Genomic DNA, 13144 nt, shown 5'->3' with positions numbered 1-13144 from the left:
GAGCTAAACTCTGTAGGACACCGGCCCACCAGGAACTGAGTTTGACACCACTGATCTAATATAATGTTATATTTTTCCCAACAGTTAACCAAACATTTACTTAAAACATAACAGATTATAGGTCCTGCCTGCGTGAATTCTTGTCAAAACAGATATTTAAAACTTTATGTCTTTATAGATGTCTATATATCGGGTCTGTCAGTCAGCGCAAAGAAGATTGTTCTCATATCGTATTGCTCTTACTAACTCTTGTAACATCAATCAGGTGCCAAACTTTATCTCTTCTAATAGCTATTTTTAAAATCAAGCAAGTCCTGCACTCTATTTTCTAATCCCTGAATATTTTAAAATCAGAACCAAAATGTCACGCACATGCGGATGGACACAAATCTTTGTTTTAGATTAAACATTTTAGGACGGTACACCTCTCAGGAAAACGTACAAATAAAGATCATTTTAGATGTTTAATGATTATAGACGAGGGCTTAATATACGTATTTTTATGAAAACCACAATTTTAACCAAGATCGATATTTATACTTTCTTTTGCCTCTAGCTTGAAATTAGACATGCACTTTCCGACTCATTTTGCCAGCACGGGTCACATATGCAACATTTGACCTCCCCTAATAAAAAACACTAAGTAGAAGCTCACGAAACCAGGCTTTCCCCAGTACAGTCTTCATAAAAAGCCAATGTGTTTACCATGCATTCCATATTAACTGAATATCTAGATCTAAAAAGGGAGACTGTGATCTGGATGTAAATATGCACATCAAATACCACCCTTCATCATTAACAGATACTTTTCGTTTCTGATTTAATCGGCAACCACCCATTACACACATCATATTTGTCCCAAAGTTATCCCAGCATATACTAAAAAGTAGAAATAGGTTTCATGCTGTGACAGAGTCCTAAAAAACATCAAGATTAAGATCTGTGAAAGTAATTGGAGAACTCTGGAGAGCTCAGACAGAGAACAGCAGGAAATGACAGAGCATGACAGAGAAAGCAGGCAAGGACAAAGAAAGGATGGGGAAAATAGACATTAAAACTAGACATAATTCTAGCAGAACTTGACAAATAGGTATGTGGTCCAAAAAATGAATTACAAGGCAATGCATGAAAGCAGACTAATAAATCGAGATGGTTAATGTTGTTGCTTCAACAAAACAATGGTCTATTTGTACACTGCTTAAAAAATTTAAGGGGCTTTTTTGTTTACATTTATATTGTGCATGTATACGGTGTATAGTTCATGCTACCTTTTAAACATTACCATTTGTATGCACTGTTACAGAGCACGCTGCTAAGAATTTCACTCACCACAGCACTTCTGCACCACTTTGCCACAAATTAAAAAGTCAAAGAGTCAAACATATTAAAGGGCCCCTAACCTAGGTGTTTTCAGCATAGGGCTGGGAAAAATCGATTTGATTTTAAAATCGAGTTGGTAAGTCAAATCAATTCATATTTTCAAAAATAAAATCGATTTTTTTAGATTTTTTCTCCCCCTCTGCAGTATAGCGCAGTACATACATTTTGCATTCGACAAATCTTCCTTCAGGGTTTTCGTAGCACGCTCCCTGCGGCGCAGCCCTCTGCCCCTCCCCTCTCCCGAGGGCAGCGCATGCATACACAAACAACATGGCAAAAACAGCTGGCGAAAGAGAGCAGCTCCTCCAAAAAAATGCTCTTTGAATTCAGTTGTGTGGAGTTGGTTTGGATTCACATAAGTTTCATGTTGATGCATTTTAATTAAATAAAATAAATATATATTTTTAAAATATATGTACAGTTTGCAATTTTGTTTTAAATGGGGGCGGGGGGGGGGGGGAATCGAATCGAATCGTAAATCGAGTTTTTTATAAAAAAAATCACAGATTTTTTTAGGGGGACAAATCGCCCAGGCCTATTTCAGCAATATAAAAAATTGTCTCTGGTATCCCCAGAATGTGTCTGTAAAGATTCAGCACAAAATACACCACAGATCTTTCATTATATGATGTTGAACAATACAATGAAAAATATGCTGGTTTTGTGTGCGTTTCTTTAAATGCAAAGAAAGCTTTTGTTCCCCTCTCCGTATGCAAAGTAGGGGATAAATTTAACAAAATTACACAAATAAATATACATTAGGGCTGCAGCTATCGATTCTTTTTGTAATCGATTAATCTAGCACTGAATCGATCGATTAATCGAGTAATCGGATAAAAATTTTGTGTGTGTTTTTAAACAACTAAAACAAATAATGCATAACGAAAATGACGTGGCTGTAAAATGTTCAAGCATTTTGCTTTTATTTCTAAAAAAAACAGAGGTATTTGGCTCCAAAAAATAAGCCTATTTATTTCAATTTTTACCCATTTAGTGTTTATAAGTGCCAGTGCCAACAATTAAGCACTTTAATTTATAAATATGCACAGCAGGTTTCATGCTGTAATCTAGCCCTGACATCAAAGTAAATATCTAGTTTATGTACATTTCTACACCTGCAGCATTTACCATTAGGCTACTAAATAATATATAATTTCTGGGGTGAGCCTATTTGCTATGGTAACAACCTGTGCGTGTGCGCGCGCACGTGCACCTGCGTTTGTCTGTGCACGCGTGCTGTGGGCGAGGAAGAGTGACACCCCAGTCAGACGTTCAGTTGCTTCATTGCATTTTGGTACCGCAGAAATACATACATTCCTTTTCAATAGAACGCTGCATTTGGTTTGCATCACTTGCATTGGGGTGCATTTTAGGTTAAGAATCCATTCAAAAATCACAAGATCACGTCCCGCTGTATACAGTGAATGCATGCTGAAATGATTGTTGCGCGGCTACATAAAAGTTTAAGCATATGTGATGCATTGCACGATTGGTCTGACTCGCGTGAGATAGAATAACTTCCTTATTCTAAACTCCAATAAGACAGAGATTATTATTGAACAAAATATGTCAGATTACAAGTTGCCCATATATGATTGCACTGTGGTGCCGTTTTTTGGTACACACACCTGTAGTGCATGCGTGTGTGTCAAGGGGTTCTTTTTAAAGCTATAATCACCTGCAATTGAACAGGAATACGTTTACTACTTAAAAACATCAGATCTAGTCAAACCGCATAACAACATCGCTACAAATACAGTATGGGATTAAAATCAGCGGAAGCTACGTTACCTTGTTTCATCAACGCTTGGTGAAAGAGCAGTGGATGTTTTCGGTTCAGATGCTGAATGTAATGATAATGTAATGATCCCAAACTTTAGACATTCTCTCTCTGCCGTTTATGGACATATTCGCTCCGCCATCCCGCCAACTAAATTCAAAATGTACCACGCGCTATGATGTGCTTCCTTAACATTGAACAACGGTCCGTTTGAATCAGATCTCGGCGCGTGTAGTGCGCGTCATAGGAATTTAACGAGGCTTCGAAGCAGAATTTTTGCCTCAAGGAATTTTTTTATCGAAATAATCGAGTAACTCCATGAATCGTTTCAGCCCTAATATACATTCAGTAAAAAGCATAGGGGGAAAATGTCCAAAACAATAAAAGCCATGGAAAACTATGAATCTTACCACAACAATGGTAATCTGACTTCTGTGCAGCCCAACCAAATTCTCTATTGCACTGGTTGTGCAAATTCTGAGGCTGCTGATGTCCAACTGTCCATACATGCATTCAGGGACTGTCTGCTCAACCTCACTGCAGAAGTCTTGCAAGTTTAAGTAAGTAAAATCTAAGACTATTATAAGTGAAATTTAAGACCAACACGACACATTACTAGAAGCATTCGAATGATCTTAGAAATTCTCAAAACATTCTATTCTTATTGATTCAGTAATAGAAAAATATCAAATAAACAAAGTAATAAAACAGATAAACATGGAAATACATTATGCTTAAAGGAACACGTCCAGATTTTGGGAATTTAGCTTATTCACCATATAGATAAGTTAGATAAGTCCATAGTCCATACATACCTTTCTCATCTCCGTGTGTGCTGTGACTCTGTCTGACACAGCCTCCGCTAGCTTAGCTTAGCACAAAGACTGGAAGTGAATGGCTCCAGCTAGCAAACTGCTCTCAATGAGTGACAAGGTGATGCAGACATTTTCCTATTTATGTGTTGTGATTTGTGTGGTCGCACCGTGTACAGATAACAAGGTGGTCTGAGAGACAGCGGTCTTTTAGCAGTATACATACTGGGAACTATATTCTCAGAAGGCGAAGCACTGCCACTTGGGCGGAGCGACCCGCACAACTCTGACCGAACTCTCTGCTCCTCATCAGGGGGCTTCTCGGGTTCTGCGAGCAAATCACTCCGCCCACGCAGCAGTGCTTCGCCTTCTGAGAATATAGTTCAGTATGTATACTGTTAAAAGATCGCTGTGTCTCATATCAGCTTGTTATTTGTACATGGTGTGACTATACAAATCACAACACATACATAGGCAAATGTTCGTGTTGTTTTGTCGCATATTGGGAGCAGTTTGCTGGCTGGAGCCATTCACTTCCGGACTTTGTGTTAAGCTAAGCTAGCGGGGGCCGCGCCAGACAGAGCCACAGCACGCACGGAGACGAGAAAGGCACGCATGGACTTATCTAACTGGGGATACGGTGAATACGCTAAAATCCCAAAATCTGGGCGTGTTCCTTTAACCCTATTAGACAGTGAGTTTTGGCACTGACATTCTACCCAGAGCCCTTTAGGAAGAGACTTGTGACAAGTTAGTTTCTGGATGTTCATATTGAGTTATAGGCAAAGGCCTAAGATTTTTCTTAATTTTTATCTCTCACAACAATGTGTAGGTAGTATTTTTATGTAATTCTATGAACAATGTTGAGAATATGGAGAGATTAGTATGGTCAGCTGTTGATATGTGCCTTGTCATTGTGCAATGATTTTTAGAATGGATTCTCAAATAATAAAACAGCTATAGAGCAAATGAGATTATCCATTTTCTAAAGTTCATTAAATAAAAAAGTAAGCCTCCAACACAAGACAAATTCCACAGCAATTCACATAAAACTACAAATGAAATGTTGACGGTAATAATCAGATACAAGCATCAAAGAGCGTAAAAGCCCACCAAAGACTTCATCTGTCATCACTGACAAGACACAGAAATCCAGTGTAGGCACAAAAAGAGGTAACACTAGATGAGTTATATGACAAAAAAAAAATCACACACATAACAGCTCAGATTTACAAAGGATGGCATAAGTATGGCGCTAGAGGATGACTGAGCAAAGCTAAAGCCCTGGAAACCAGTTCAAAGCTTTAAAATGTAGATTCTTGTTTTTAATATGCTACTGTATGGAAAACATTGCTGATAGAACTATAGTGATAGACTGTCCTCATTCATTAGTGAATTAAACTTTGTCCCCCTTTCATCAAAATAATTAAATATTTTCCCAAGACTGTGCAAAATATGGTTTCTAGGTAATTTAAGCCATTGATTTCATTTGCATTAAATTACAAATTGTGATATAGGGGTGAGCGGGGCACAAACTAACACGGGGTTAGGGTTGTAACAGTATGAGATTTTCACAGAATGATAATCATCTCAGAAACTATCACGGTTTTCAACAAAATAAGGAATACGTTATTTCTCTTTAGATATGGCCTACGTATAATCAACTTAAAATTTACTTGTAATATAAATCACATAAACGGGCTTTAGCGTTTTAAGAAAACGAGACAGAAAGAGAGAGAGAGAGCGAGAGAGCGAGAGCACGAGAGAGATAGGTTACCAGCATTACTATGTAGCAGTAGCGCTTTATCAGGCATTACTGAGAGATAGCCATCAAGACTTTTCTCAAGACAGTTCCCTTCAGAGGTGCATTTATATAACAGCTTTGTGTCCGAAAAAAGATTGTCCGAAAATTAAACACAAATACGGCTCCGATTTCATGACTGGATTTCGGGATTCCACCCTGTATCACGGAAATAATACTGCTTTAAATTATAAACAAAACACACCTTTATCTGCACAGAGGGACGTGTTTGCAAATATGGTTGCACATATTCAACGTATTTCCTCCTTTTGCAGCACACTCTTCGTCCACATTTCTTGCAAACTGGATATCCTTCTACAAGGACAACCCCGCGTTCGTTATTCGGATACCCGAAGTATTTCCATAATGCAGATTTTAACTTTTTTTCTGGCGGGGATAGAGGTTAGCATTTGAAGAGCTCTTTTCCAAAACGCTATAAATCCATTTCAATAGTTTTCAGAAAAAGTAAATTTTTTACCTAGGCACACATTTTGTGAATATTCAATTTATTCTGTTAAAATAGTTTTTTTGCTCAGTCTGAACATGTGGAATAATGATTATTATACAACAGTTCTTTCTGGTTCTCGAATCTGATTGGCTAAGAGGCGTGAAATATTCTACTGATAACGGCACAGTAACCGCTTCACCTTTCGTATCATTTCCGCCATGGAGGTCCTCTAAACAGGCTCATCTCTGAATGGAGAAACTGCACACACACACACGGACACACACAAACGCGCTGTTTTTAATCACTCTCCGTGTGTCTCATTAGTTCACTAGCTCGTAAATCAGTGTGTGTATCCCATAATAAGCAGCATGCAAAAACATCTCTCTGACACTTATAAAAAAAACGTTTTATATAGTACTGACAAGAACAAAGTTTAATAATAATCGAGTGCTCGTATCACGTTAAAAGTAAATGGGAAAGCAATAGTAACGTTATACAAGTATAGTTTTATCAACTTTTACCTCGCGCCAAACAATAACAACACAAAAGACACTAAATATGAATAAAACAAAGAGGCTTTTAAAATAACTCCGTTGTTGTTTTCTAGTTTTCGTTTTTCAAACGTGTGCCGTCGAACTGTTGTATAAAAGCAATATCGCTCTCGGAGTCGTGTGATATAGCTCTATATCATCACAGCTGTGATTGCCTCCGGCACTCGGCCTAAAGTAACCTGATAAAGCAAAGAAGTTTAGTGTGGAACAGTCAATAGTCCCTTTCACACATACAGTCTTTACTGGTAATTTACTGGTAAATTGCAGTTAACAGGTAATGTGTGAACAGAACCTTTCCGGTAAATCTTTACTCCCAATTTACCAGTAAGACAGGTTGTAAGATTGATTACCAGTAATGTACCAGTAAGTGCTATTTGTGAACGAAAAATATAGGATTACGGATTTAGAACAGACGACGTCAGACCGCGCTGACAGCTTCGGCCCAATGAGAACGTTTTTTTATAGATGACGCGTTTACCCCAGCACTGTTTACATGTGCTGCAATCGAGCACACCTGAAGTCAACCGCCACATTTCTTCAACAAAGTGGTTTTAAACAGCTTACCATCTATTTGCCATATTGCCGACATCCTTAGCACACCCTTTGTGATTTGCAGACGGCCCCTAAAGCAGCCTAGGCGGATATGCAGCGAATATCAAACCTGAAACCAACTTTACCTCGCTCCTCTCTGTGAAGCCTAATGTGCAAACGCAGGTTCCATTTGACGCCGCCTAACGCAATGTTGTTTGGTCACGAACAACTTCGCGACCGTCAGCGTTTGCCACAGATGTGTAAACAGCACGTTTTTGTAATTTACTGGTAAATGCATTCTGGTAAATTCATGGTAATAACAACAAGCACCTCCTCAGCCTCACGTCCGCCTTCTGCAATGTTTGTTTTCTCTCCGCACGTGAACAGTGAATTGGGCGCACACAAACTACCTCATCAACTAGATTTATCGTTGTTACCGTGAGGCGACAGATTTTCATCGCGAGGACAAATTTTGGTGGTATATCGCAAACGATAAGTTATCGCCCATCCCTATTTGCTGTATGTAACAAAAAATGTTTTATGGTCTAAAACACGTGAATTTCGCTTAGAGCGCCTTTAATTATTTTGTTAACAACACCAGCATAAATTATTTCATAAATAATTTTAAAAAGTTTATTAAACATTTCCAAATAATAAATATTAATTGAAGTAACACATAAAACATTGAGTAAATAGTCAAATTTTAATTGACAGAGTCTTTGCTGTAAGTTTTTAAAGATTCAACTGATTAAAACATTTTAGTTGAATGAACTATAAAGCTAGTTGAGCAAACATACTTTTTTATATTTGAGTCAAGTTTGGGCCAACTAAAAAACAACAATCCATGTAACACTTTGAGTGAACGTAAAATTTCTGTGGAACTAGTTATTAAAAAATAATTCATTGAGCCAACAATTTATTTTTAACAGTGCAGTACTTTTCATGTTACGTTAACAGGCTGCTTCACAGGAAAAAAAACTTTATCGCGAAGGAGAAACGTACAAAACAGTATTAAATGAGCCAGTTCTGAAACGAAAGTTGTACATACCAAACACTTTGATGAAGATCGCCTTGCAAAGAGGTACCTTCTCCGGATGATGTATTAACATGACATTAATCCTCATTTTGAGAAATGAATGAACATAAACAAACATCTGTTCAGAGCGCCGCCATTGAATTGCGTCGAACGCTCATCGAATTCTGATTGGTCGAGAGGATAAATCGCGTTTAGGCTAAAAATAGGCTCGGCGCTTATCGCGTTTCGGAAAAGAACGGCATCTTGTACCTACATTTTAACAAGGAAATGCAATGATTTGGCATGAAATGTTCATGGAGCAGTGAATAGGTTCAGTACACAGCCAAATGACATGACAAACTCATTTTTTTTAAATGGCGTTTATCGCGTTTTGGAAAAGAGCTCCTTATTTGTAGTTTCTGGCTCTGACATTTTCTCTGCTGTATATAAACGAGTGAACTCTAGCAGTCACGTGGAATGAAGTTGCATATGCGGATCAGCGCAGGTGAGATCTCCTTTATTATAATTTTTTCCAAAACCGGAAATAAGCAAATATTTATGGTATGATAATCGTATATGTTAATATCATGGTATACCGCCATACCGTTACAACACTACGTGGGGTTAATTGTAACGCAGCAACTTTACATACTTATACAGGGGTGAGCAATCTGTGCTTTTGGTCTTTTTCTCTTACTGTCAGAAGATAATCTCCTGTGAATTTGTGAAAAGTTGTGATGTGTTTTGGTTAAAATATTGAACAAAGATAAACAAACATAAGATGAAGAAATTGACTTTTATACCTTCAAAACACAGAGGCATAAAAGTCCATTCTTCATTTTATGTTATTTAGATTTCTGGGTTAGGTGTGTAAGTCACCAAATCCAACCTTATATTATTTTAATCACTGTTTTGTTACCTAACATAATAACATCATTTTGAAACATGTCAGCAACTCTTAGTAACTGATAACTGGGACTGAAAAGTTTTTTACACAGCGGGGTCATATTGAATGCCTTCAATATGTTGTGAGCATCAAAATCGCTATTTTTACAACACTAAGAAGAAGGCTCGACACAACATGATACTTTGCTCGAAGTATCACCTGGGTCTCTACACATGAACTCGAGCATTGAGAACATTGTTTGTGTACACAGAGTATACTAAAAAGAAAGGTTTTGAACAACTGACTTTGGCTGTTTTGACTTGTGTCCGCTCGCCGCCATCTTGCCAGTCAAGATGTATTGATCTCCGAATGCGACGTAAGGAGGGAGGAGAGTAAAGATGGATAGCTCCTAAAGCATAGTTCCATATAAATGCACGAATAATTTGTTGTTTTGTCGCAAGTGACAATATTGACCTTCTACTTGATAAAGGAGCCTCATATAAAATTCATTAATTCGTATTTAGAGATCGATTCTTTATGTCTGGCAAAAATGGTGAGAGGACACCAAAACAACCGAAGTCAGTTGTTCAAAACCTCTTTTTAGTAAACTCTGTACAATGTTCTCAATGCTCGAGTTCATGTGTAGAGATCCAGGTGATACTTCGAGCAAAGCTTCAGCGCGGTAGCGCTCACGGAGGTTCTCCGATCGACACGGGTTTTACACACAATATTAATCAGAGTTGGGAACCAAAGTAATTAAACTAGGAACGACTCGGAGCTAACTGATCATTTAAAATATAAACCGGAACCGTACGTGTCCCGGGTCCTCCGTGAAGACCTCTAATGGTAAAACTCTGCTCAAGTTCAGAAATATTGAATGATACAATGTAACATCCGTGTCGCACCCAGTTCATTAATAAACAAAGGGCATGCGAACGCACACCGAACTCATTGGGAGAGACACAACGTGCTTGTCAGCAAAATGTGATTATTAAAGAGTGGCATTATCACGAAAGAAAAAGAGACAAAATTTGATGCCAGATATACTTGGGCGCTTGTTAATATACTTGGGCGGCCCGCCCAAGTAAAGTCAATTATGTGTGGGAAACTAAGTCTAAGATGGGAGTCTAAGATGGTGGTGCTACCGGACGGTAGTTATTTACATTTTTAAGTTTTAGTTTTAAATATGGATATTTCTACAACAACACAGCGTGTATTACCCTCAGAAGACCTTTGTTTATCATCCTGGAGCCGTTTGGATTTATTTTGTGAAGGATGGACGCACTTTTTTTTGGACTTGAAGGTCGTGGACCCCGTAACTTCACATTTAATCAACTGAAAGATCTAAAACATTTTCTAAAATATCCAAAAATGTGTTTGTCTGAAAAACGATGGACATATGCAACTCGGCCAGCTTGGGGGTGAGTAAATCATGGGTTTAATATCATTTTTGGCCGAAGTATCCCTTTAATGAAAGGAAAACAATGTAAACACTATTAATCAAAATGATAACTGTTAATGCAATATCAGGGGAAATAACTCACAATTATCATTTTTGTCTTAATTGTAAATCTATTTATATGCATTGACGCATAATACAAGGATGGTTAGATGAAGGATCATGGATGGATGAATGAATGAATGTGTGGATATCTATCTATTTTAGGCAGATATATTAACAATATCCACCTTTTGTATAGACAGAATTTGATTTAATTATTTTGTGCTTTTTTCACAGGTGTCTAACAGGTGTTACAACAAACAGGTTTATTACAATTTCTAGATTTCAGGATCAGCCATTAAACACCCATACAACAAATCACCCACACAACAGATATGGAGTACTAAATATGGGATTTTCAAATGAATAAACCCATCACATTTGATTAGTCTGGCTTGTTGCAATTTGATTTGAAAAAGCTTGCAAATCACCCTCAAGTAGTTTTCATTGAATTTGATCATTAATCTTATTCAAAGCCATTTCAAAGTCTCTAGTTACAGCCTAGTTTGAAAGCTTACACTCCTTAAGGCAATATTCAGATTCAGAGATTTAAGATTTGCATGTAATTTCATAAATGAGCTGAATGGGTTATACCACAAAGCAAGTTTAAACAACTGCTCCAAAATGTAATTGTCTCTGCCACCTATGCTCACGCCCCCCAGTTTTTTTTCTTCATTTTTTCATTAAAGGACAATGTGACATTAGCAATATCTGCTGACATTGCAAACACCACTGATACATTTTTACAGAATAAATCACAGATGTTCTCAGTAAAACCCTAATTCAAAATCGGATAATATATGTAACACAGCGCTTTATGTCCAAAAACAAGAGAACAATGTTTGCATTTTTTTTATCAAGCCAAACTTTTAAATGTGTCTTGTACTTATGTATGAGAACCTATGTGCGTGTTGTAATTGCATGACACGGTGTAAACTTTTTATTAAACTATTAAAGTACATCTGACGTGGGATGAATTACTCAAACTAGTTCAATGCACGTCCCATTTATGTTCAAAATATAGACCTACGTGTTAATGCCACCACATATGATAAATAAAGGCTCTAAGTTCACGTTGAAACACTGGAATACACACGATAACTTTGTAGCAACCAGTTTTAACATAATTACACGTTTCCAAGTTTAACCACCAAACTATCTTTCTTTACAGATGTTATGTTAATAATGTAATTGAACACAATCCATTCAAGTTGTGCATCCAATAAAACATAACGTTACTTACTGGACTTTGCGCATTCTTACAACCCAAGCTGTCTATACGTGGAGGTTACATGGACCCAGCAGATTGTGTTTGGCCTAAGTTAAATATGAAAGCTAACATGTGGAGCTAACCAACTACAACACTGAAAAGTTTCAGTAGTTTGCGAATATGTTTAAAACTTATTTTTCAACACAAACCAGCTCACAGAGGTACATTTTGAAGGCGGTTAGTTTATAAATCAAATAAGAAAGTTTGCAGACCAGTAAAAAGTACATGTAAAACTTGACCAATCGCTTTGCGTCAGCACTAGAATAAAGTTAAGCAGACGGGAGAATAAATGATACACACCCAGAAGTTTCTTCACCTCTTCCTCGCTCATGAACACGTTCACGTTCGGTCTATTGTTGTTGTTTATGCCTGGCACATTGTTGGGGTTGGTGAGGCATCGGGCCCCCTCGAGAAACAGGAGGAGAAATAAGCCCCCAAGTTTCCACGCAAGAGTATGCGGCCAACTCCGGGGCACCGCCGTCGCGCCTCCACCGGAGCCCCGCGCTGGTACAAACATCACAACCCACCGTCGAGTCCCAAACTCTCTGCGATCGAGGCGCCACGGAAACTCATCCAAAGCTTGAGTTACTTTCCGAGGGCGACATGCTACTAAGTTTGATGACGGCGCTCTGTGTCGACCTTTCTCCCGGTTTGTCCCCCTCCTCCTTGTCCGATAGCCGTCCAGCTAACTTATGTTAGCTCGCGCTCAATCTCAGCGACTGCACGAGCGGGGCCAGTCAAACAGTTGGACAGTATTATAGCATTGGACTTTCCCTACGCTTATTCTTCAATCTTCTCTTTATCAGACTCATGCGCACAAACCACAGATAACGTACTATCCCAAACAAACAACCCGTAAAAGTATCCTCCAGCTTTTCCCTTTCATGGTCTTTCCCCCTCACCAAGCTAACTTTTCATTGAAGAACGGGGATGGGGGGCGGGAGTCGCTGGAGGCTTGTCATTTAAAACCAGTACGCGCACGCAACGACGTTTGGATACGGGCTCGCTCCTGTGGTGTGTTATGCAGGTGACAACCGCAAGTTTTCTGTCAAAAATGTTTTTTTTTCCAGAAATTTATAAACATAAAATTATTGTATTGTGTAGATTGATCCACATTTCAAAAAACAACACCAGATTTGTTTAGGGATGTGGAAAAATAATTGTTTTTC

General features: G+C 38.2%; 1 protein-coding gene across 2 annotated transcripts in view; it reads right to left on the bottom strand.

Annotated features, from left to right (window-relative positions):
• The window catches only part of ryk (receptor like tyrosine kinase), an 83217-nt gene extending 70296 nt beyond the window's left edge, over positions 1–12921 (bottom strand). For both annotated transcript variants that reach the window (XM_055212977.2, XM_055212978.2), the window contains exon 1: positions 12276–12921. In XM_055212977.2, coding sequence (XP_055068952.2) covers positions 12276–12492 — 217 coding nt within the window. In that variant the 5' untranslated portion in view covers positions 12493–12921. The remainder of the gene's footprint in view (positions 1–12275) is intronic.
• Positions 12922–13144: the final 223 nt, after the last annotated feature.

This window comes from Misgurnus anguillicaudatus, chromosome 8 (assembly GCF_027580225.2).
Source record: "Misgurnus anguillicaudatus chromosome 8, ASM2758022v2, whole genome shotgun sequence".
NCBI lineage: Eukaryota > Metazoa > Chordata > Actinopteri > Cypriniformes > Cobitidae > Misgurnus > Misgurnus anguillicaudatus.
Note: the sequence above shows the minus strand (reverse complement) of the source record. Positions and strands in the feature narration are given on the sequence as shown.